Here is a 26417-nt window from a genome sequence, read left to right as displayed (position 1 = left end):
CGGTTTGGCACAGCTTATTATACGTCTTTTCCGTACAGGCTTTGAAAATTTTAGCTCCAGGTCATCAAAGGTCAGGTCACCAGGTCAAGTTAAGTGACCCAACCCCCGAAAATAAATTCAAACACGCGCCCTGACCATAAGATACACGGCCCCACGGCCCCAGAGTTGGGGGGGGGGCAAGCTGCCCCTACTGCCCCCTCCCCGGTTCCCGCGCCTATGTTTGAGGTCATATTATTCATCATTCGACGCGTCTTGATGAGAGAAATACAATGGTGTTTGAAATGTAGACGGGTCCCGCCTCGCCAACCCGGCTCCGACACGCAACCTTCACAGACGAGCTTGTATTCCACAACCGCCGCTCGCGCCGGCCAACCAGGACTCTCTGAACATGCGAGCGACAACAAACCGAAGAGACATCGGAAATTAAGGTACTAGGGCTGCAACTAAACAGAAAATAAAGGAACAGCGCCGTAAGTTATTATGACAATATAAAATAAATACTTAAATACGTGAATTAATCAGATATAAAATCGGACAAGTGACATCGCAGAAAACAATAAGAAACAGAAGAGAAGCCGGTACGAAATCAAACGGTGCGAATAAATCGACCGACTATACCCGACCCTCTTAACGAAAAGAAGCGAACATCGGCAACAAGCAACATTAAATTCGGAGATAGCACATATCAAAAGGCAGAAGGCGACGCAACACAACGGCGCGTGGCACTCCGTCCGAGCGCGGCACTCAGGCCACGGCAGTGAGCGGCACTCATGGCAGAGCGCAGCAATCACCACGCTGCGCGCGGCAGCCACCGTCCGAATACGGCACGCTCAACAGCGCGGCGCGCGGCACCCACCGCGTACGCAGCGCTCGGCACAATCACTGCACAGTGCGCGGCGCCATCACTGCAGCGCACGGCACCGCGCAGGTCGCGGCACCCTCGCCGCGGCCACGATCACGGGACCACGGAGGGCCCAGCCACGGGAAGCACGGCCGCAGAGCACGACCGCAGAGCACGGCCGCAGAGCGCGGCCGCTGGCAGCTCGGCCGCGGAGCTCAGCAGCGGGCAGCTTGGCCGCAGACGTCGCAACCGTGGAGCACGGCCGCGGACAGCACAGCCACGACAAAACTGTGAACAGAACGCATGAAAATAGCCATGTCCTTTAGCACCGCTCAGCACTCCATTGAGACCACGCTGGACAGATTCGCCGATTTGAGGCGCTGGATGGCTGCATGCCATGTCGATCGGCGCGTTCCGTCAACAGAACAGCCAGACGGGCGTCCCCAACCAGCTTGCCACGACATTACTAAACAATTCGCCAGCAACGACCACAGCAAAATCGCAGCAAAAATTATCAGTTAGCAGCTGATCACGCGGCTCACATCACAAACGATGCACGATGAACACATATTTACAAAGACCTTAATTAGGGACAGAATCGGTTAGGCGGTCTCGACGCTCTCTCAGAGCACTGCAGGGCCGGCACCGGAGCTACTGACCTCTGTGCGTCGGTAGACACAGCAGCAGCTTGCCAGCCAGGAACCTCCCGGGCAGCGTCGACCACGCCAGACGGCGCAGGACTCGCCGGAGGAAACTCGTCGCCGGCGGGGTTGTTGTTGTTGTTGTTGTTCCCCCTGGGACCTCCTTACGGAGGACCATAGCCGAGAGGCTCCCTATGGCGAAGGTAGCCGGCCTCCAAGGCAGCCACCAGGTCGGCGTCCCGCAGCCGCGACGGGTCGACGTAAATGCTGCCAGTTCGCCGCAGGCGGGCGCCAGCGAGGGCCGGGCAGCGGAGCAAGACGTGCTCCGGCACGTCCGCCTCCTCCCGGCACACGGCGCAGAGCGCCGCGGGGCACCGCTTATCGGGGCACTGCAGGCATGCCACGGAGGGGTGGCGGCCGATCCGGTGCAGGTATTCGAGCGAGCGGCCCCAGTGGCCCGCCCTCAACTGGTGCACCGAGATGGCGGCCTCTCGGTCCTCTCCGGGGATGGGGAGCGGCAGGGTGCTCCCGAAGATAGTCTTAAAAAAGGAGTCGGGCCAGTTTTCGCGCCACTGACGTGTGGCCGTCCGATGAACTGCCCGTGTCAGGGACCGAGCGTCCGAGGGCACGGCGCCCTGGGGCAGGGTGGCCGCTTGTTTGGCCAGGGCGTCAGCGCGCTCGTTCTCCGCCAGCCCGCAGTGAGCAGGGACCCACTGCAGGGTCACCTGCCGGCGCTCGGCAATGTCCAGCAGCGTCCTCCAGATCGCCGCGCCGATAGTGGTGGTCTGGGCGGCCGCTCCCGCGCTGAGGAGGCTCAGGGCGGCTCGTGAGTCAGAGCACGCCACCAGCGGGGCGGGGGACGGCTCATCCCGGACCCGCTCCAGCGCCGCCCTCAGGGCGAACAGCTCCGCACGGGTGCTGGAGCAGAGGCCTCCCGCCGCCACCTCCACCTCGAGAGTCTCCCCCGACGCGGTAAAGATGACGGCGCCGCCCCCTCCTCGCCTGACCCCAGCGTCCGCAGAGCCGTCGGACCAAATACACGTGGCCTGGGCTGGGAGCGCCGCCAGGTGCTGCCGCGCGGCCTCTCGTCGCGTCTCGTTGGAGGAGGCTCGACGACCGCCGGGTCCCACGTCCAGATTGAAGGCGATCGGGCGGCAGGTTGTCCACGGGAGGAGGGGAACCTCGAGGCGCGGCTCCACCGTCACTCCCTCGGCGCCCGCCTCGATCAGCGCCGATCGCCCCAGTTGTCGCCAGCCGGTGGTAGACCGCAGTCGAGTGGGTGGGTCGGCGTCCGCGACGCGGCGAAGAGGGTCGTCCTCCGGCAGGGCGAGCGCTCGGCAGAGCGTTCGCGCGGCCAGCGTCTTCCTGGTGGACCATGCTGAAGGGATGCCTGCCTCGGCCAGCAGGGGATCCCTGGGGGTGGACCGTGGGCATCCGGTCACCACCCGGGCGGCCGCCAGCAGCTCGCGCTCCACCAGCTGAACGTGTGACGGGGACGCGGCCGGGAGCCAGGCACCCGCCGCGTATTCAAGGGCTCCCCGGACATACCCGTTCGCGACTGTCCTGAGCTGCGCCTCGCGGAGACCCCAGGTCCGGCCGGTCATCCTCCGCAGCTGTGCCGTCCGCGGCCGGACCTTCCGCCGCAGAGAGTCGCAGTGGTCTTTAAAATGTAGAAGTCTGTCGAAGGTCACCCCCAGAAGATGTAGGCTGGTGCCACCGGTGACCTGCGTGCCGTTCACCAGGAGTTGCACGCCACGCTCGCCGGCGGGGTCGGCGGGAGCCGCGAATCGTTCGGCCCCCAATGGCGAGACCGCGACATGTACGAGTCGCCGCCCAGCGCCGCATACCGCGGCGGCGACGGAGACCGCGGACACGGCGGCTGTGCGCCATCGTCAGAGCCGGGCGACATCACTGCAGATCTGGTGACTGACGTGCCATTCGCATTCTTGCACCACTGCTGGGTCAATGTGCATGCCTGTGAATCAAGAGATATAATATCAGCGTTTGTTCCAGAACACATCTTTCCATTCATGTAGAACGGATCATAGAGGTCTTATATACATAGAGATGCCCTGACGCTTATTATCCTGCCGTTTTATTGGAGGAATTCAAGTTAGGGAATGTGAGCTGAAACATCGTGCGAGCTTGATTTCACGACTTTTAAGTGACAAATTTAGCTTTACTTTGGATTTATTTCCCCGAAGGAGGTTTCCGAAAACGAAATAGGATACGACTTTACTGAAATATTTTGACGACAGTGATGGTCGATGACCTTTGAACATCTCATTTTACTCGTTTTCTACCAAGGAGAATGCTGATACCATCGATCACGAGTGTAAAGCAGTCAGACGGCAGAAAATAAAGTGTTTCGACATTGGATGGGCATCTTCATGTAGATAAAATATCTATGGAACGAATGACTTAGAGATAATGCAGGCAATTACACCAGAACAAGAGACACAAAGTAAACAAGCTGATAATTATTCACTGGACCCACCAACGATAAATTCACAACCAGATTGACTAACCAGTCACACTAACGCCTTGACATAGGTACCTAGAATGTACTGTACATTGCAACCCGGGTCACATTTTGTTATACGATCTACAAGTTCCGATGATGAAGTTCGTTCAGCATGTGAATTCAACTACGCAATTTAACCCTCGCCCGCACATGCCACTTTCCCATCCTAGAACGCACATGGGGGGGGGGGTTGCCACCCCCGCGCCATTTCGTTCCTGCTGGAGATAGAGCTTCGCGGTAAAGACTAAAAAGATTTTTTTGGGAAGAGACGAATCCAATGATACACAGTTTTACCTTCTCAGGTCAGTCAGTGACCTTCCAGGTCAGGTCAAACTAAAAAATGTTGCTGTTTGGGGTCACCGTTGGATATCAAGTGCGCTGCTTATCATATACCGATGACGTTGACGTATTGGTGCCAAGCCAGCAAGAACCTCTTTGTTACACTATCCGACTAGGTTTTGGCTGGCTGAGGCCATTTCAGGTCAAGTTAGGTCAAGGTCACTGATATGTGTTTGTATGTCTGTGGGTTTGTGTGTCTGTACAACCTAGGTCATCTAAAAACATTGCGTTTTAGGCAAGCTGAATTTACTTTTCGTGAAGTTCTTTGACTGTATTTTTGGTAAATGTTCGAGAGAAAACGTACTGTGCCGCGGAGGAAACGGCAGCGATCGGCGGGCTCAGCCGAGCCTCGCCGCCCACGTGGTGTACTGGGGCCCGCGTGGTCATCTGGGGCACATGTGTGCGATGACCGGCCCGACGCGCCGGGCCGGCTGCCGCCGGCCGGCTCGGCAGTTCGCGACGCGACGACGACGGCGACGCGGCTCCGCCGGCGCAACGGCGCCGGCGTCGTACGATACGATTAACGTGCATTGTGTGGTGAATATTCAAGAAATAGACATTCATCAAAGAACTCTTTTGGTCCTCCGGTTAATGAAACGATTCGATCAGATACGCAATTATTAGTGAACTCGACGATCACACGAACACTTTGGTCTGCCGTGCTGGATCAGAGTGAACGATCACGATTCACACGAACATTTTGGTCCTCCGGGCCGGATGTATGTGAACTAGTGAGTGAATGGACGTACAGTCCGGACGCGAGTGCAGTGAAGGAGTGATGTCAGACGCAAAATCCGACGCGAAATCGAACGCCAGGTCGGACGCAAGGGCGGTCGCACAGTGTGACGCGAAATCTACGCGCAGCTCGCGGACATGCCATACCCGCAGCGAGACCTTCGGCAGCGCAGCGTCGTCCACCATCAGCGCAGCCCGCCGCCGAGCCGCGCTGAGCAAACTCGCAGCGAAGCAGGGCCAGCGAGCGGCCGCGGCAAAGGTGGAGCTGGCACGGCAAGAGGCGGAGACGCAGGCGGAGCGGGCGGGTCGCGAGGCGGAGACGCAGGCGGAGCGGGCACGGCAGGAGGCGGAGACGCAGGCGGAGCGGGCGCGGTAAGAGGCGGAACTGGCACGACAGCGGGCAGCTCTCGAAGCTCAACAGTTCGCCGACGAAGCGGAACGCCGTCAGCTGGAGCTGGAGCTGCTCGAGGAGGAGTATGACCACCAGCCATCTGCCGTCGACCGTCAGGCTCTAGCTCGGCCTGCTGCCGCAGCTCCAAGTGAGCCAGCCGCCCAGCTGCGTGAGCCGCTGCAGCCGGGTGACAGGTCCTCACGCACCCGGGACTGGGTGGAGCAGTCCTCCCAGTACGGACAACTGGTGAGCGCGCAGCCATACGACGACCGTCACCAGCAGGAAGCACGACGTCCGCTACAGCCCGTGAGACAGCAAACGACTCCACAGCTGCCTCGAGTGACCCTGGATAAGTTCAGCGGCTCCGCTCTGGAATGGCCGGGATGGATCGCGCTGTTCAGGGCTCTAGTGCACGATCGAGACGACCTGACTGACGTCGAGCGCCTGACCTATCTCCAGGCTCATCTCACCGGGCCGGCCAAGGAATCAGTGCGCGGTATGTTGTGCGACTCTTCTCTGTACGGTGAGGCTATGCGTGAGCTAGAGGAGGAGTTCGGTGACCCTGCACGGGTCATTCACGCGACGATGAAAAAACTGCTCGATTCGCGGCCGGTGAAAGATGGTGATATGTCGGCTGTGACAGAGTTGTCACGTGACCTTCGCACCGCGGTTCGTGTGCTACAGTGCCTTCACTACGACGCGGACATCTCGGCTGCCACCAATGTAACAGCCGTGATCTCCAAGCTTCCTGCTGCGCTGGCTTTGAAATGGGGCGAGCACTCTGTGCACAACGGACTCGTCCGCCCCACGCTCCCCGACCTGGACAGCTGGCTGCGCGGCTACGTGGCTGCTGGGCGTGCGTCCCTGACCCTGACGGGCCACCAGCAATCCAAGGCCGAGGTCAACAGTGGGGAGAGCCGGCAGCGGCGTGTTTACGCGACTGCGCTAGCGCCGGCCGCGCCCCGAGAGGTCGTAAAACCGAAAATTAGTGCAACCAGTAAAACGCCTTTTGGGCGACCAACGGAGCGAGCGAGAGGATGGGCCTTGCACGTGCGAAATTGCGAGGGGTTACCTCCAACTAACTTGTGCACTGCACCCTACTAACCGGTCTTTAGCGATGTGCCAAATTTCAGCGCAATCGGCCTAGCCGTTCTCGAGATCTGGAAGCGGCACACTGCACGTGCGCACGTGCAAGCGGGGTCCAAACTGACTTTTGCACGGCACCCTACTAACTGGTCCCCAACCGTGTACCAAATTTGAGCGCAATCGGCCCAGCCGTTCTCGAGATCTGGGAGCGCCCCCTGCACGTGCGCACGTGCTGTAGCACCCCAACATGCAGATGCAGATGAATTATCTGATGGAGACCTAACTGTGTACCGAGTTTCAATTCAATCGGCCCAACCGTTGTGCCGTTATTGAGGTTGCAATTTTGGGGGTTCTTAAAAATGTCCAACTTTACCACGCGCCACGTGCGGTGGTTGGCAAGAACGCATGGTGGCCATCACACCACAGAACTTTTACGTCCAAGTGACATTCAGTAAAGAGTCCGCTTGTCAATCGGATGTCCCGTTCCTAAGATATTAGCTTTTGAAGAGCGTCCCCACGGCCGGCCGGCCGGCCGGCCGCTCATACTCAGGATTTTCCCTTAATTCAGTATGAGACTCCGCTCGCTTCGCTCGCTCCGTAATAAAGGCAGCGCCGGTCGCGAGTGAGGACGCATGTGTATTCTGTCAGGGGACACATGTCTTAGAGCGCTGTGACAGGTTCCTACAGCTGACAGCGAGCGAGAGAGCAGAGGTTGCCGGTTGTAACGGACTCTGCTTCAATTGTCTCGCGCGAGGTCACATCAGCGCCGCGTGCCCGTCCGGTACAAACTGTGGACACGAGAGCTGTGGGAAACGTCACCACACGCTTCTGCACAACGGAGGCCGTGTGTTTCCACGGCGCAGTGCTGCCGGCAGCGCGCCGTCACCAGTGAAACATGTCGGCACTGCGGTGGTCGAGCCACCCTGTAAGGTGCTGCTGCAGACACTGCCGATAACGGTGCATGGTCCTGCTGGGCGCTGCACGACCCACGCGCTTCTCGACCTCGGGAGCCAGGTAACGCTGGTGACCGAAGGCCTGAGCGTCCGTCTCGGCATCTCTGGACCCATTGACAGTTCGGTCCTGAGTACCATAAACGGAAGTGAAAGACTCAGATCACGCCGTGTGTCCTTCGTGATCGAGCCTGTCAGCAGCGGTGGCACACGTCACGAAATACGGAACGCCCAAACGACGCCGACGCTGAGTGTGTCAAATCACGCCATGGACTGGTCACGGGAGAAGGGCAAATGGCCTCATCTCGCTGACCTGGATCTGCCGAGTGCGACTCGAGGTCCAGTAGAAGTACTTCTGGGCGCTGACGTCATAGAACTGATCGTGGCACGTGAGGTGATCGACGGACCACCGGGTGCGCCGTGCGCCGTGAGAACACTGCTCGGCTGGACGGTCACCGGCCGCGCGCCGGACCAGAACCTGCCAGTCAACAAGGACGTGCACCATATCCGTGTCAGCGAGGAAACCCAGGACGCTTCGGAAGTGACTCGATGGCAAAACGTGCCAGGGTCACTGAACTCATCGAACATAGGCAGCCGAGGCTGCTCGGTGGCTGAGGTGGCACCGGGCGAAGAGTGGGGCCAAGGTCGCGCCGTCCTGTCGCGCCGTCCTCAGGACCGGCCCGCCACGCCGCCCCGCCCGACAGAGCGCCCGAGAGACGAGGAAACGGCCGAAATGAGAGCACCAGCCTGCGTCATCAGGGGAGCGGAGCCGGCCATAAACCCCAGCCGGTTCTCATCGTGGCTCAGGCTGCTGCGTGTGACAGAGTGGGTGCGCAGGTTCGCTTACAACAGCCGCAGCCGGCAGCAGCTGATCGGCGGACGGGACCGCTGACTGCTGAAGAGCTGAGAAAAGCTGAGCGCGTCTGGCTGCTCAGCACACATGCCGAGCATTTCGGCGATGATATCGCCGCTCTCCAGCACGGAAGGCGGCTTCCCCCGAACAGCCAGCTGCACCGGCTCAACCCCTTCCTGGACTCGAGCGGCCTTCTAAGAGTCGGGGGCCAGCTGCGCCACGCTCAGCTAGACTTCAAGGTCAAGCACCGGGTGATTCTACCTGCACGCGGAGACATCACTCGGCTGATAGTCACCGATCGACACAAGAAGCTCTCCCATTCTGGCGCAGAGCACGTTTTGACTCACCTGCGGCACCAATTCTGGGTCATCAGTGGCACGGCCGCTGCGGAGCGGTACACACCTGCCTGCATGCCGTGCCGGAAACGGTCAGCCCAGCCAGCGCCGACGCCGACGAGTGACCTACAGCCTTCCAAGTGGGCAAGCCGGCCCCGGGCCGCACCTCCGGACGCTCACCACACGGGTGAAGTGACGCGCAGACCCGGCAGACGTGCAGCTCGACGAATTAGCGCTGGTGACAAAGGACAACCTGCCTCGCGGGCACTGGCTATTGGAGCGAGTGGTGACCGTGTTCCCTGGCGCCGACAGCCGAGTGCAGGTGGTCAAAGTGGCCACCGCCACTGGTCGGAAATTCGGAATAGGCGGTCGGTCTCTGGTCTCTGCCGTCTCGAGCGCGACGGTGACGGACAGTAAATGGACTCAGAGTGGTAATGTGCGCGTGTGAGACGACTGAGGTGAGTCGTTTACGACCCCTCTGTGCCGCCGGCGAGTAGTGTCGGAGTCTGGCCATCTATTAGTGTTTACTGCGTCCGCCATTCGCGGTGTTAACGTGTGCGTGTGCGAGAATGAGTCGTTCATTCTGTGCGCCGGTCATTTGTGTTTGGTGTTTAGCCATTAGCCAACAGCTGTGAGCCGTCCGACAGTCGCCAGCGTTCACACTGTCGCAGTGTCGCTCCTGGCTCATTTAGCCGGTTGGTCTTGTACGAGTTAGAAGTTTACAGCCTTAGAGTGTAGCAGCCTTAGATCGGGACCGACGCGCGGCGCAGCCGACGTAGTTTACAGTCTTAGCTTTAGTGGTCGTTTATTGCTGTACGATACAGACAGAGACACTGCCTGCGAGCAGCTGTTTGTTGTTTCGCTAATGTTTTCTCTCTTACGTTTAGAATTTCCGCGAGCGAGGCGAAAATCCGGGCCGGCCATGTTCGAGAGAAAACGCACTGTGCCGTGGAGGAGACGGCAGCGATCGGCGGGCTCAGCCGAGCCTCGCCGCCCACGTGGTGTACTGGGGCCCGCGTGGTCATCTGGGGCACATGTGTGCGATGACCGGCCCGACGCATGCCGGCTCGGCAGTTCGCGACGCGACGATGACGGCGACGCGGCTCCGCCGGCGCAACGGCGCCGGCGTCGTACGATACGATTAACGTGCATTGTGTGGTGAATATTCAAGAAATAGACATTCATCAAAGAAGTCTTTTGGTCCTCCGGTTAATGAAACGATTCGATCAGATACGCAATTATTAGTGAACTTGACGATTACACGAACACTTTGGTCTGCCGTGCTGGATCAGAGTGAACGATCACGATTTACACGAAGAGTAAAAGTTTCTCATTTTATGATCTAATTTAATAGGGACACATAAACAATCGGTGCACGCATCAGTATAGTATTAACCTTAAGTATTTACCTTAAGTAAAGGTCACGAAGGTGAAAACAAACTCTGACAAGCGTTATCAAGCATCAGATCAATAAGATCGTGTACCTGTGCCGAGCTGTGCCAGGTCCTGTGCGGTGGCGGTGAGCTGCTGGTCAAGTGCTCCTGCTGGCGTCAGGAACCGTAGCGCCTACTTGACGTCGGAGCCGGCTGCCTGTTGGCCGTGGCCGAGCCGGTGGGTCGCTGACACGGCCAGCCGTAGCGCCGACTGCATTTGACGCTCCTGGCGGCCACACAGACAAAACACTATGACCCAACACAGTGATAGGGCACACGAGGACCGCTGGTGGCAGTGTGACAGAGCAAACACAACCGAAAGTACACAACAGAAAGTACTAAGGATAAATATCTCGATACCTTACGAACTCGCCCTTACGAACAGAGGTACCTTACGATACCTTATATACCTTATACCTTACCTTATACCTTACCTCGATACCTTACGAACAGAGGTCTCGCCCTCCCGCAAACTTCGTTCCCCAAGGGTCGTGTTTAAGGGGGTTTTGGGGGGTTAAAAGGCCAATATTTTCCCAAATCGGCGTTTTTGGAAGAAATATCGCTATATCTCAGAACTTATAACAGCTAGAACAAATTTTAGGAAGCCATTCAAAAGCTTGGAACAAGCCCAATCGAACCCTATACTTAACTTGTGCTTAACCTGAACCTCTTAAAGGGACCCTCCCACCTTAACATTAGATTTGAGTTGAGATAGCCAAATTGGTGGCCATGGCCTGAAAATACCGGTTTGGGCACTCACAACATCGATAAATGCTTTAATTCGGAGATATCGAATTTCAAACTTGCAGTTTTCGGATTCTAAGGGGCTAATGCATTGGTATGCCCCCTTAGAATTTGTGACGTCAGCGGAGATCTAACGATTTTAAATCTTTTACTAAAACGTTTGGTAGCACGCGGTGGTATATGCTGCTTTGCGCGCAACAAATGCCGCACTTTCAAATAAAGTCGCTAGGAACAGCGGAGATCCCAAAAAGTAAACAAAAGTAAAAGTCTAATATCTTGAAAACCGGTGAATATTTTTCGATGAAATTTGGTAGATATTCGTTTTTGCTCTTTCTGAACCGAGCGACATCACTTTCATGCCAATTCATTAACTTTTTTGAAGGTGGGAGGGTCCCTTTAAGTCCTGTAGGTCAGTGGCGGCGGAAGGTAATTTTGGATGGGGGTGCAAAGTTTTCTCAAGGGGCCCCTCTGGAAGTTTTGCCCCCCCCCCTTTCAATTTTTTTAGTGATTTTTATTGATTTATAAAAAAACGAAAATTTTGGAAAACTATCCCCATGCACACAAGTTCTGTAAAAGGCTTGAAATTGTAGTGTGTTCCTACCTATCTCAAATAATGAAAGCATAAAGAAGCAAATGCAGCTAGTTTTATATCGGCTAATCTTTTAGTCTAGCCACCACCCGCAGCGTCTCAAACCACTTTTCTGGATCCGCAGTGGACCATTGAGCCTTGAGGGCACTACGAGACCGTTCCAAGAAGACCGTGTTTAGAAGCCCCTTGGAAGCCAACCACAAAGAGACTCCTCCACCTCCAGAGACCTACATGACTCCCCAGACTGAATGAGCCCTCCGATCAGAGTCGGTCCCTTGAAAGTTGCTGAAAGGTTTCAGAAGGTAGGATAGGCTCGAAAGTCTTTTGAGGGCTCTCAGAAACCGGCATCGAACCCCAAAAAAGCCTGTATGGAGGCCCTCCAAAGCCGGGATGGAGGCCACAGGAGCCGATGTTTAGCCTAAAGAGCCGGTATGGAGGACTGAATAGAGGAAAGGGGTCTCAGCGGGGCCTTCAGGGGCAAGCGTTTGAGCCCCAAAAGTATGTGTGGGGTCTTAGAGGCAGGTAGACCCCTGGGGTATGCACGGGGTCCCAGGAGCTCGCGTGTGAGCCCTAATATTCGGCTGGCGGTTACTAGAACCAGCATGGGGATTCTTAGAAGTCGTTTAAACCCACATTTCATGGGTCATGAGTCCCAAGGGTCGATGTAGGGGCCATAAAAGCCGGTGTAGGGCCCATAGCCCCATAAGTTCCGACATTGAGACTTTCAGAGGCCGGCGACAGGGCACCAAGAGCAGATAAAGTCCCTCAACAAGCCGACATGGGGCCTGAGAATCAGTGTGGAATTCCAGGAGCCTGCATGAGCTCTCGGAGACCTTCGTATTTCGTAAGGTCCACAAAGGTCGTTGGATCCTCTGAATCTGAATTCTGCGGGGCCCTCAGAGGCCAGCATGTCTCCTGGCACCTGCCTGCGTTGAGTTGAGACCCTCCGAGGCCGTCGTAGGGTTCTGCAGAGGCAACCGTTGGCCCTTGAAGCCTTCGTTAGGCCCTAGAAGCCGTCAAGAGGGCCCTCAGAGGTCAGCACGTTGGGTCTTAGAGACCATCGTGAGGGCCCAGAGAGGTCGTCAGGGCTCTCAGCCCCTCAGGGACCGTCCTGGGGGCCTCAGAAGTTGTGAGGGCCCTTAGAAGCCTTCGAGAGGATCATCAGAGGTCGTCATGAGGGTCCTGTAAGGGCCATCAGAAGCCGTCATAGGGGCCCTCAGAGGCCAGCGTGGCCCCTGGAGTCTCCTTGGGGCCCTGGAGTCTCTGTGGGACACTCAGCTGTCGTCATGAGGGCCCTTAGTAGCCGTTGTAGTAGCCCAGGGGACAAAGCCCTCAGGTGGGAGCCCTCAGAGATCGTCATAAAAGGGCCCCCTCTGAGGCCGTCGTGGGGGCCCTCAGATGCCGCGTGGAGCACCAAACGCGGCTCGGGACACTTCTAGCCGGTGTGGGGGCCCCAAAGACTAGCATGGGGCACTCCTGGCCATAATTGGACATCCCGGATGATTCCACATCAGTGTTCGTTTCCCGATCACTGGTTTTCAGGAGAAAATGTATTGGATGGTGCGACGGGCCCCTTGTACGGATTTTGGGGGTGCAAAAAGATATGTTTGCACCCCCATGTTTTTCGATGGGGGTGCAGCTGCACCCCCTGCAACCCCTATTCCGCCGCCACTGCTGTAGGTCACAAAAGGTCACAAGGTCGCGATTTTACTCATGCAGTTTTTTTGCTTATAACTTTTGATCTATTTAAGAGAAAGATAAACGGCAAACGCCATCGTGCTCAGCTTGCTCTTGCGCATCGAATGATATACAATTTTACTAGCTAAGTGTACTTAAGAAGTTAAGCACTACTTAAACACTTACATACTTAAGATGGCCAAAATGCTTAATATTGCATAGCATTCGATTCGTCTCGTCGAGCTGAACACAATGAGCCTACGCTGAAAGCTGTAGCTTAATTAGGTGCAAAGTTATAGGCGAAAACGTTACTTGACCTTAAGGTCATTGGGGGACCCACCCATAAGTTAACCCGCGCCCCAGTGGCGGTCTCAGCCAACTTCGCCCTAGTGGGGGGGGGCATATGTTACCACCCACCTCTAACTCAAAAACTAAGAGGGATAGAAAGACGCGGTAAAAAGCAGTCGATAGCTCTCAATGTGTACGTTTGAAAGTATTTCAGTCATTTTTCACCTTAGAGCAATATTGGGGTCACCAGAGGTCATCAAAGGTCAAAATTTGCCAATTGTCATGATATTTTTCAGAAAACATGCCGCTATCTCAGGAACTATGGTAGATAGAAAAACGCATGGAACAGCAAACGATAGCTTTTGAGCTCTTCTTTTGAAAACGTCATTATCAATATTGACCTCAGGTCAACGGTTTAGCCTCCAGAGGGCAAAAACTCCAAAAATAGCTGTTTTTACGAAAAGTGTTTTTCGACAATAACTTTTGACTACAAAAAGCCACGGCATTTCTATTGCCAGAATCGTGTTCCCCTCGCCGAGACGCGTCGAATGAACTATAATTTGACCTTGAAAGGTCAACTTGAAAAGTTGACCTCAGGTCAAGGTCATGACCTGACCGGAAAAGGTCATGTTGCATATCAGTCGATGCGTCTCAACAAGACAAACACAATGAGACCATCCCCAGCGTTCTATCTCTTTCCAATCGCGAGTTATTGGCAAAAAACTGTTTGTAGCCTCAAGTGACCTCAGATGACCTGTCTAGAGGCTATCAGCAAAAATGACACCTTGGTCATCACGAGTGGACTAAATCATTGTGATTCTGAAATATTTGGACTGTTCCTATGCGTACACACGGATCTAGAGGCATTTTCATTTTTCTCCATTGCCTTATAATGGTAAGGTCACGCCACTGACCTGACCTTAGGTCACGGATATAAAAAATCCGAGATATACAAATTGTAGGCGCCCATAACATCATGCAATCCACCAAGTTTGAAACCTTTCTGACAAACACTGCAGGCTGGACATGATTGCAAACTTTTTTTTAGGCTTGGTCAGTTAACTTGACCTGGTGACCTGACCTGACATGACCTGGGGTCAAAAATTTCACACATTGTCCAAAATTGATGTACAAAAAGCTACCCCAAGCGGCGCGGCGCTACGCGCCGCGCTTTTTTATTTACACGCGAAAAACGCGACAGGGTGGTAACATATGCCCCCCCCCCCCCCACTGGGGCGAAGGTTAAGGTCATAAGGCTAAAGTGGGTCTTAATTTCATTAAAGGTGACCCATAAGATAAAAAATGCTAAAACTGAGCTGAAAACCATTTGGGATTGAGAGACTCTTCAAGCTTTGGCCTATTGACAATACACTAAGAGGGCATGACCATAAAATGTCTTTGAATGACCTAGTTTGGCGCGGGAACCGGGGTCCGGGGGGCTAGCGGGGGCTGAGCCCCTCCAACTTTTCGGCTGGGGGGCTCATTATGTATTTGAGCCCCCCCCCCCTCCTCACAGCTGGAGGAATCAAAATCGGAAATCTACCAACATAATTTCATAGATTCATACAGAGGCACAGGAACCGGGGGAGGGGGCAGTGAGGGAAGCTTGCCCCCACAACTCTGGGGCTGTGGGAGCAGTGCCCCACAACTTTTCATGAGACCAGGAACTGTTAGGGCAGCTTGTCCTCCCCAAATTAGGGGTTGTGGGTCACAAAGCATGTAAGTTAAAAATCCACCTTCAATTCGTCCAGTTGGAGGGGCTCAAATAAATTAAGAGCCCCCCCCAGCCAAAAAGTTAGAAGGGCTCGGCCCCCGCTAACCCCCGGTTCCCGCGCCCGGCGCCACTGCCTATAACCTACACTTATAAACATGGTGTTTTCCCCTAAACTGGATTCAGATTGGGATCCTGAACACAAGTACATACTTCAAACAGGTTAGTGCACAATGTAGGGCAGCCCTGCATTTTGTTGAATTGATCAGGAGCCAGAGTACCTACATCATTAATTGACCCCGAGGCCTGAGATCTCAGTCGGGGAAAATATGGTAAAATCTGCTATTTTTAGCAGCCTGCTATTTTTAGCAGAAATCTGCTAAAAATGGGTACGCATGTGATGTCATCGTACCCAAATATAGCAGATTTGGGTACGGCCCCATACAAAAGCAGATCTGCACCCTAATTGAAGCAAATGCACATCAAATGCCTGGCAGATTCATGATGAGAATAGTGCTGAGAGTGATCTCTGCTATTTTTGTTCAGATCTGACTATTTTCAAATTCATTATTTGAAAATAGTCGGAACTGAACAAAAATAGCAGAGGACATTCTCAGCACTATTCTCATCATGAATCTGCCAGGCATTTGATGCGCATTTGCTTCAATTAGGGTGCAGATCTGCTTTTGTATGGGGCCGTACCCAAATCTGCTATATTTGGGTACGATGACGTCACATGCGTACCCATTTTTAGCAGATTTCTGCTAAAAGTAGCAGACTGCTAAAAATAGCAGATTTTACCATAGTTTCCCCGACTGATCTTGTAAAGAAATAGCAAGTAGCGGCTAGCCACATTTCAAGGGTAGCCGTAAAGCAGGCGTAACACTTCTTTTAGCAACCAAGGAGAGGAGCTGTAGGTTAGGTTGTAGGTTTTAGGTGGTAGGTTTTAGGTTGTAGGTTGTAGGTTGTAGGTTTTAGGTTGTAGGTTGTACTGGTTAGGTCAGGTTTGGTTAGGTTTGGTTAGGCCTTTTTTGGTTTGGTTTGATTAGAAAGCATCTCTGGGTATAGTGACCATCCGGCCCCGCTCCTTGGTTGCAAAAAGAAGTGTGACGCCTGCTAAGTCCGGCCCAAACAATCGCATGGCAAATCGGTACTATGCAATACCAGTATCCAACAAATAGATGTCTACAAATAATTTCCACTTACCTCACAGACTTCAAAAAGCTCCCAGCACAAAAAAAAACACAAAATAGTACCACCCAAATCTTTATCTCTTCCAAATCCCAACACTGACACCGCCACGTGGTGAGCCGTGCCGCGCCGATAACACCGCAACAAAAAACAGTGTTGTTGCAACTACACAAAACTTCATCATACTCTATTCACGGGTTTCTAAGATACATGATATAATTAATTTATTTTTACACTTTTTAAAAAATAAAACAAACGTCTATTTTGATCGCTTCACATTCCACAGACCACACTATAAATCATATCATGTTACGTTTTTGCTGCATGCCCGCGCTAGCCCGCGCTGATCAAGGCGTGCGCAGCCGAGCTTCAACACAGAGCCAGCCGATGGTAGCGCCGTCTGTGGCAGATATTGGAACTACGAACCATCAAATTTTTTAGTTTAGAGATAGATGGCGCCTAAGGTGGACAATTTTTGAGTCCACCGAAACAGACTTGTTCTTTCGGATACGTTTACGTCCAGCTAAAAGGTGTTCTGTGCGTTTATTTTTACGTGGACTTTTTGGGTCCACCAAAACAGAATGTCCACAGTAAATCAGAAAAAAATCTTGAAAAGTCCACCTAAACCAGAATTTGGAAAGCAATTTGTTTGCCAAGGTTGCAGGAGTTGGTACGAAATGACTTGGACGCCGCTGCGATGCATTTCGATGATTAGTTGGTCAGGGCCCGTGACAGAGGCAACAGCGTCTTTTTAGCTCTCGCCGAAAACACGTGACCAGACAACAGCTTAACAATGAATCGGTCAACGAACTGCTGTCAAATTGTCCACGATGTTCGTAGCTGCGTCACACGCAGGTTAATTTACAATAAACTACACGCGATTTTACATGTTGGTGCATTACATGTGTTATAGGGTAATTGATTTTTTTCAGCAGTTTTGGTGACATGGAGCTGTAAATTGAGCTTTTGGTGACATTAGCCTGTCTGGCGGGATGATCATCATTAGGATTGCGGCGGCCGAGCGAACGTCGCCGCTCAGCATTGTGGCACACGTCTCAAACTCTCAAATGTCCCAAGTACCTATCCGAAATGCCTTGATTGAACTGAACATTTAGCACTTATTCGCGCTTATTCGCGATGTTGAGTTGAACTAGTTATAGTGAGACGTGATAAAAATAACTGACTATTGACTGTGTGTAATGTGTAGCCATAAAGTTGATGTAGCGCAAGGTTAATGCAACTGAATGAGCACCCTGCAGTAATATGTGAACCGGTTCCCCATGGGCGGTTACACCCGTGTATTTCCATCTTTTGGAAGTACAGCCCACCGCTAAAGTAATGTAGGGTTTTACCAATCTCAACGGTTGGCTTTGACTGGCGATTGTTTAATGCGGAGTGATTGAAAAGAAGGTGTCAATAGCTAAAGTTGCAGCTGCAAGGGTGACGATACATATAAGGTACATTCAAAGTTTCATTGTAGTCTGGTTAATCGTTCCTAAGCTTCAGAAGCAGAACATACCCATGACTGAAACCGCACATTACTTCTGCTGTGGACTGTACCTATCATTATTCAGGCAATGTGTACATAGGCGGCGGAACGGGGAGGGCACCGGGGCACCGTGCCCCCTTTTGATTTTGACATTTTAACGCTCGCCCGTATAGGGGGGGGGGTCGAACGGATCCCCCTCTGTTTCTCGCGAATAACTCGCGCAAAAAGCGGTTGATCGCGACGAAACTTTCAGTGCCCTCGTGTTAATCAATTTTACACCTACCCTGAAAATTTCATGACGCGACCCCCCGTCGGCGACGCCCCTGCAACTGGGGGTTATGAGTAGTGCGGCAGCCAACGCCCCGATATAAAGCGATTATTACTGTTGCTCTAATGTGTGATCGCAATAAGACGTTATTTATACCTAGTCACCGTGGTCGCAGCCACCAATAGCAAATCGTTCCAACTAGGAGCCAAAAAGTCGGGCACTCAGGAGGGTTCGAATCGCTCTTCCCCCGCCGGTCAGTTAAGAGCGTTCATCCACTGCGCTACCTGTGAGCGTTCATCCACTGCGCTACCGAGCTATGAGCGTTCATCCACTGCGCTACCGAGAATGGTCCTTGTCGGCACAAAACAAAATGGCATTGACCCGCTGACCGCCAATGACAGTATTGTGACATTTGATCGCGTTTGACTGCAGCGACTGGTCACTGGTTTCGGCAGCTCAGTGGATGCACGCTTAGCGTCGTGGGTGCCCGGTTGGAGAAGCCTGGTTCAAACCGTCCCAGGTGCGCGGCTTATTTTTTGTTCCTAGTTGGAACGGTTTGCTATTGGTGACTGCGACCACACATTAGAGAAACAGTAAGATTTGCTTAAAGTTGGGGCGTTGGCTGACGCGCTATTCAAAAACCCCAGTTCACACGTCTCTGGATGATTGCTGTGCGAAATAATAGACACCAATGAGCTCAATCAAGGCCTTCGTACTTATGTTATAAACAATGTGGCTCTGCAACTCGATGCACGTGTGATATAAATTATATCGACTGTCCCAATGCCACGTTAAAGTGTGTCGTAGGAAATGTGCATGGCAAGTATATAGTATATGGCAAGTATATCGTAGGTAATGTGCATAGCAAGATGATAGGCGCCTGTCTTGGGAATAGGGCATTTTAACAACTGCTTTAGCGTAATTGTTAGGTAGAATAATTGGCGTCTTGAGACGCAAAAGTTAACCCTCGCCCGTAAACGGCGATCTGCCACCTTCGCCCATGCAGGGGGGGTTGGTGCGACCCCCCCCCCCCCTTGGCGTTTGAAAACGGAGCGTCGTAGAGCTTAGCGGAAAAGACCAACGGATTGCTTCCGCCGAGATCTCGCGATTGGTGGTATATTTTTTGGTCCTAGGTCAACATTTGACCTACTTTTGACCGGTCAAAGGTCAAATTTTCGGAAAAATGGACTTTTTTCAACTTTCGGCGGCGATTGCGGCAAAACGGTGGGAAATATCGACTTGAAACCTTCACTATCGTGTTCCTTGATCAATTCTCTATCGTTTGGTATGTATTTCGTTTCCCTAGCTCTAAAAATGGCGCGTTGGGAGCGCCGGAAGTCGGCAAGGTCACAGTCGGCGGCAGAAATTCGAAAAATAAAATTTTAAATTTTTGAAATCTGATTGTATTGTTGGATTTGGGAGGTCCATTTGCTCCCTATAGAAGCTAATATTGCTGCATATTCCCATTGAGGTGACAAGAATTAGCAAAATAGTGGTTCGGGCGCTTTTCAAAAATAGTACCGGACGCTGTTCCTCTTGTGACGTCATAGCTCCGTGACCTGACCTGACCCGGTCAAGTTTCTTATACCATATGATAGCCAATACTTGCCCCAACATGCATGGGAAGTTTCATCACGATCCATCAACCGATGTCCGTACCACCGGCAGGAAACCTCGGGCGTTGGCACTCAGTTTGTGAAAATCCGGCCGGAGGCTGTTCCCTTTGTGACGTCATAACTCCGTGACCTGACATGACCCGGCCAAATTTTTTTATCAAAAGATGTGCAAGGTTTGCCCCATAAGGTACCCAAAATTTGGCGGCGCTGCGCGCCGCCGTTTTTGCACTATTTCCGAAAAGCCTCAGGGGGGGGGGGGGGTTGCACCAACCCCCCCCTACATGGGCGAGGTTTAACTACACTCGCTCAGCCGCGCGATGGTCCATGCTCCCACCCCGCCTCACTCCCCAGCCCTCGCCAGCCGCCGCACCGCGCCGACCCGAGCCATGCCTCCGGGCTCGGCCCTCACCGCTGCGCTGACGTCACAGGCGACCCACATCGCCTTCTAGCCACCGACCCAGACCGGTGTCATACGGTGTGGGTAGGCTGTGCCGCTTGACAAGTAAGTGAAGCGGCACAGTCTACCGGTACCAGGCGGCTGCTGCCAATGCTGAGCCATAGCAGACCGGTGGATAAAGAATTGTAGAACATCAATCTGCCCCCGAGTGAACCAGGGTGCTATCCGTTACGGATGCGGAACGGCTGCGCACGAACTGGAATACGGAACGCCAGCCACTGACGTTCCCAGATGCCGTAAAGGGCATGCTTTTACATTTCAAAGTAAGAATTAGGAGAACAACTTTATCACCACTGCTCCTCTCTACGTGGCACGTCAGTTGATATCTGCCTAGTGCCTACCTACCTTTATGAAATGTGAAGGATATAACCAGACAGCTGGGGCATTCCACGATAGATCGTACCAGGCCCGTCACCCTCATCCCTCAGATTTGAATGAAAATTGGTACTAGGGGTAATCATAGGCTCCAAAAACACCTGCCAAAATATCAGACTTCTCAGATGAGAACTTTTTGAGTTATATCGCATAATATTTTCCAAACTTCAGATTGTAAGGGTGAGTTTGATGAGCTATAACTCAAAAACGAGCTAGGCAAACAACAAACGGTAAACAGCTTTGAACTGACGATGAATCAAAGATTAATACAGCTTTTTCAAAATTGGAAAGAAAAGCGTTACATATTGAAAAAAGTCGTAATATTTTTTTTAAATTGTCTATAACGGCCCTTGGGACCAAAATTTTTGCCATTTTTATTTCTTCAAAATAAACTTCAGGTCATTTAAAATCGACATGCAAAAAATTAGAAAGGTGTTCTTTCTATAAGTTCCTCATTTTAATGCATAAAAAATGGGTTTCCGGGTCGCCGTTTCGCCTCTAATGGAGCTAGAACCTTGCGGAAAAAACGAGCATGTGCGCCGTTACAAGATGCATCGAATGATACCACATTTTAAGGTCTCGGGTTCATTGGTGAACCCTGAGGTCATTTCAAGTGACCCAAATTACGGGTCCGGTTTTTGGTAGATAACTTCGCAACAAATGGTCGCAGAGCCGCGATTTTAGCATCTTTGTGTTTGCCTAGCTCCGGCGCGTCGAATGGTATACTGTTTGTTCTGGTGAGGTCAGCATAAGTCGCTGACCTCGGGTCAGCACACTGCCGTGTATTTGGCTCCGCTCCCCGACCGGGCGGCCCAGCCGGCAGCCAGCCCCCGGGCATCACGTGACCGCCCGAGTCCGCGGCAAAGCCAACCAGCGCACTATGGTTGGAAACGGCCTCACGGATGGCCGGGGGTCAACGCGAAAAAATGTTTTGCCCATAACTTTTTAATGCGTGGACCGATTGCGATGAAACTTTGCATAGGTATACCAGTGTCTTTTGTGCATCATACAGTAACTCATAAACGACAAGGTCCCGTCACGTCACGCATGTGTGACGTCATTATTGCAAGCATGTTATAAGTCGCCTAGGTCTTTCGTAATGTCATCGATATCGCGAGGCACTTTGAACATGTTTTGAATACTGCTATACTGAATGGATATTGTTGTTATGCTTTAGGGCGAGAAATATCAACGTAGTGACGCACAGTGTCCTACTATTTGTCATAAAGGGTCAAAAATTTGGAGAAAAAGTATTATTTTTTTTTTAGATTGGGCAAAAACGTAAGAAATAAAATGACGATCAAAATGGCAAAAAAATGCGTCTGATTAACCCGGCAGTTGTTGGGGTATTTCCCCACCCGCCGTTTGCCGGGGGGGGGGGCGTTCAACGCCCCCAGCCGATAACTCGAGAACCAATAGGCGCAGCGAAACGCACGAGGCGGCAAACGAAAGAACGCGACGAGACAATTCAGATGAGTACTTGAAAGTTGAATTTCGAGGTTACCGGTCGGGTCAAGGTCAGGTCAAACACTTGAAATCAGGCTTTCAGTAGCATGGACTTTAGAACCTCGCAATCGGTGCCTCTCGTCATAAACTCTGTCACAACTGTGCACAACCCTTCATATAAGTGCTAAAAGAGTGTCAGATCCATGTAGGGGTCAGTCAAACATTGGCCAGGGTCAAAGTCAGGTCAATCAGGTAAGCACATAACCCCGAAAATTAAAACTGGTACCTATTCGCAGCCCACGACGCATGTTTTATGGGTACTTTTGGGCGTAGAACACGATGGTGACATTCATTTTATCATATGAGTACGTGGTTAGTTGAAAAAGATCAAGTTCAGAAATGCATGCATCATGCTCGTGAAGTAGTCACGAGAAATTGCCAAGATTCAGTTCAAGATTTTGGAAAATGTAGAACGATGATCAAAAATCATAGATAGCCATTGGATTTGCCATGGTATTGGCAGTGTAATGGCGTTTACAGCATGTCTGTATGTCTGTTCTGTCAGTGGATATCCATATCCATACTCCAGGATATCCATACACGTTTGCATGCATCCACACTCCAGGGTTCAGGGGCGAGCAGTTACTTCTTACGAGGGATGCGGAGTTGAAGTCAGAGTCGGAATCAGAGTCGGAGTCGGAGTCAGAGTCGCCCAGAGTCGTGGCAACGAGCCAGGAGTCGGAGTCGGAGTCGGTCAGGAGCCCGCAGTGGAAGTCGGAGTCGGTCGGAATCGGAACAGCTCCATTACGACTCCGAAACACTGGCAGGGGTCCGGAGTCGGAGACGGAGTCGCCCGGAGTCATGGCAACGAGACAGGAGTCGGAGTCGGAGTAGGAGTCGGATTTGGCGCCACCACGACTCCGCAACCCTGCTTCTTACCATCATTTATTAGGATAATCCATTGCACGACTGACGAGCCGACCTGCTGCTAACGAAGCGACGGGTAGGTACGCCTCGGGAGATAAAGCTTCATGGACGATTTTGCGCACACAAGTGCGCAGTTTGCTTTTAGGTTCCCCTCACGCAGAATTGAACAGAGATTTATTCTGCCAAAAAGCTCAATGGAGGTCGATGGAGAACTTTTTGTATGTCCAATGAAACATAAACGTAATTTTGCAAATGTTGCTGTGGTGGCACTGCAAACAGAATGCAATGCCGTTGCAGATTTTGAACACGCATGGGAAAAAGAGTCACTCCACTCGATAGCCAACATAACAAGGATTATTTTGATATATAATAATCCAGTTATACTACGTCATTGAGGTACTCCACATGCTATCACCAGCGCGGTTGTTTAAACCTTTGACGGCGCACCAAAAACGCCACTATCAGAAACTCCCGATTCTACGTACTATAATGAAGACTACATGCGCAACTAAATATTTTTTTCTGCCCAATTCAAAACATTTCATCAATTTCCAACAGAATGACACCCCAAATATACATATATTCCGAAATTGCCCATGGCCATCCGTGAGGCCGTTTCCAACCATAGTGCAGCGCGGCGCTAGACAAACAGCGCCGCCACAGAGATGGTTAACAGTCGGGTCAGGCCACGAATCTGGGTGAATGAGATCATATTGCACATCATTCGATTCGCAAGGTCTTCCCGAGTCCATTGGTAGCTTTCCCGTCTCTCTAGTTCAATTTGATCGAGAGTTATTGACGAAAAACTCTTATGACCCTAGTGACGTACGAATGACGTCACGCAAGGTCAACAATGCAAAAGTCAGGCACAAATGACTGCAATTGAACTTTCAGTAACCAGTGATGTCACTAGGCAGCTTTACCACGCCATTTGTAGGCTCTCTTCCCGAAATTACAATTTGAGACCATTACGGTAACGCAAAATAAGTACATTTAGAGAAAGAACACCTTCCTAATTTTTTGCATACTACTTAAAAATGATCCAAAAATGTTTTTAAGAAAATAAAAATTGAAAAAAATTTGGTCCCAAAGGCATAAAAATGCAAATGAATGGAAGCTTAAGGTGTTATATATCAAAAATATTTTATATTTCAAAATTTCAAAAATGCATATTATTCTTTCTTTCAATGCAAGTTCAATGCCGTATAGCATTTGGCATTTGGATTATCCGTCTTAGAGTTACAGCCCGCCAAACTTGGCGCTGCAACGCAAGATCCAAAACATGTTATACACTATAACTCAAAAACTACTCATCTGATAAGCCTGAAATTGTCACAGGAGGATTCAGAGCCCCTGATTACCCCTCAGACCAATTATCGTTAAAATCCGAGAGATGAGGGTGTCAAATTGGAAAAAAGTGGTACGATCTATCGTGGAATGCCCCAGCTTTAATCCTGTCCATGGCGTAAAATCTAAAGCACAGCGCGCCCATATATGGATGCCACTCATATCGAGATCGGTCCGCCCGTCTCGACACCAGGTCCGAAAGGCTTGGACAAATACCACGCATGCTGCCGAACAGGCTCCGTGAAGATGTCCGCGGGACTCCGTGTGAACGACAATGACGGTGTTCTACCTATTTACCGAGCACTCGCCCATAAACTCGCTCAGTGTTTATTAAATTCACTACAATGGTGCAATACAGCTAAGCCAACGGCTTCAGTTTCTAACTCCTTTTGGAGGTGCAACATCTGCAGTGCTCCTGCGACACGTGTCGCGCAACGCATGCGCTGTCTATGTAAACGCAACTGCACAATACCTACATATAGGCGCACTTATCTGGCGAGCCACTCCTTCATTTGTCACCGCTGCTCTCTTTTACGGACTTGCCGCTGCTGCTTTCTCCTGTGGGTGAATGTGTCGCTTGCTCTTCGTAGGCGTTGCGCTTATTACTCAGCCTGTGCGCCATCGTCTCGAGCAGCAGGAGCAGCAGCGCGACGCCGGCGCCGGCGAGCAGCACCTCCAGCACGGGCCAGCACTCGGAGAGGCCGAGCGGCGACCACTGGGAGCGCGGCCGCGCCTCCAGGTCACAGCGCCGCAGGCCGCGCAGCAGCCGCTCGGGCAGTCGGCGCCGCCTCAGCCGGTCCAGCACACCCGTCTCCATGAGTCGCAGCAGGGCGGCGTCGAAGGCGCGCTTCTCGGCCAGACCGCGCCGAAACGGTAGCCCTCCCCAGTGCCTGGACAGGTGCTGCGGGAAGGGGCAAACGGAAGGGCACTCGTTCCACGAGCACATCTGTAGGATATCCACTGATGACAGGAAGAAGGCGAACTTGTGCTCGGTCGCCCTGGGCACCCACTCCGAAAGGCTGATGTTCAGCGACTGTGACATGGATGATCTGAAGTCCATGCCGGGCTGGGGGAAGTTCTGCAGCGCGTTTTCCGCTGCCGAGCGAGAAAGCACGGCCCACTCCCAGTCCTCCAGCCGGGTGACGTCGTCCGGCTGCGCGAACGGCATGCGCGCCCGCTCCATGGTCACCTGCGACAGCAGGTCGGCCGTGTAGAACTGGAACGACAGCATGCCGACGCCGAGCACCGTGGCAGCAGCCACGCACTGCGAGAGCCGGCCGGGCCGCAGCGGCTCACAGCGGGTGCAGAACGAGCCGAGCGCCAGCAGGCAGACTGTGGAGAGGCGCGAGACGGCGGTGCCGCTGGGCCGCAGCGCCAGGTACCCGCCGGCGGCGGCCAGCAGCAGCAGGCCGACGGCCAGCGCGCGCAGCCGGACGCTCTCCAAACTACTGCCGAACGACGGCGACGACTCTGGCTCCGGAGTTCTCACGAACATTCGATTCGCATAATGGATGACGAGTATCGAAAAGTGCACAATCCGATGCCTTTCCCATGTCGAGCTGAAAAAGTTGGTGGCAAAATCAACCGAACCATTCTCAAATAGCTGGAAGAAGTTGTCCAAATGGTTGTTAGTGATGACAATCTCGTTCATGCGGAATCCCATGGCTTCCTGAAGAACGTCGAATATGTCTGTCGCTAAAGCGTCACTGGAATGCACAGACGGTGGGTTCGGGTAGAAAAAGAGGAAATTGACGACTCTGTATGTTTTGTTGACGACTCGGAGGTCCCTCAAGCCGGCCGGAGGTGGCGCCGGCAGCGGCAGCGGGCTCAGCCGGCCGGCCCGGCAGTGGCCGACGGTGGTCACCAGCGGCCCGGAGTCGGCGTACTGGGCCACGCGCAGCAGCCGGCCCGAGTCGGGCTGCAGCAGCTCGGCGCCGCTCAGCCGGCCGGCCAGCCGCTGCAGCCGGTCCAGCGGCACCGGACTGGGCGGCAGCAGCAGCAGCGGCCGCGCCGGCGCCGCCCGCTCGGGCGCCGCCAGCTGGATGGTGCCACCGCCGCCGCCGCCGCCGCCGGCCGGGGAGCGGCGCGCGAACACGGCCCGTCCGGAGAGCTGCAGCAGCAACGCCGGCAGCAGCCAGACGGGGTCGGGCGGCTGCCAGAGCAG

At 53.0% G+C, this 26417-nt stretch overlaps 2 protein-coding genes across 2 annotated transcripts in view; one reads left to right on the top strand and one right to left on the bottom strand.

The window, feature by feature from the left end:
• Positions 1 to 26417, top strand: part of LOC122368157 (protein O-glucosyltransferase 2-like) — a 146127-nt gene that overhangs the window by 36974 nt on the left and 82736 nt on the right. The window lies entirely within an intron of this gene.
• On the bottom strand, positions 327 to 16963 carry LOC122368158. The gene is made up of 4 exons (XM_043341825.1): positions 16344 to 16963; positions 10180 to 10354; positions 1501 to 3457; positions 327 to 1129 (listed from the first exon to the last, which is right to left on the bottom strand). The coding sequence occupies exon 3, from the start codon at positions 3084 to 3086 to the stop codon at positions 1647 to 1649; it is 1440 nt and encodes a 479-aa protein (XP_043197760.1). The 5' UTR covers positions 3087 to 3457; positions 10180 to 10354; positions 16344 to 16963; the 3' UTR covers positions 327 to 1129; positions 1501 to 1646.

The sequence above is a fragment of the Amphibalanus amphitrite genome, unplaced genomic scaffold (assembly GCF_019059575.1).
Source record: "Amphibalanus amphitrite isolate SeventyFive unplaced genomic scaffold, NRLGWU_Aamphi_draft 000928F_arrow, whole genome shotgun sequence".
Classification (NCBI taxonomy): domain Eukaryota; kingdom Metazoa; phylum Arthropoda; class Thecostraca; order Balanomorpha; family Balanidae; genus Amphibalanus; species Amphibalanus amphitrite.
This window is presented reverse-complemented; position numbering and strand designations above follow the sequence as displayed.

What these genes read in the sequence shown, in the direction of transcription:
- LOC122368158 (XM_043341825.1), bottom strand. Translation starts at nt 3,086, where the DNA reads ATGACCGGCCGGACCTGGGGTCTCCGCGAGGCGCAGCTCAGGACAGTC.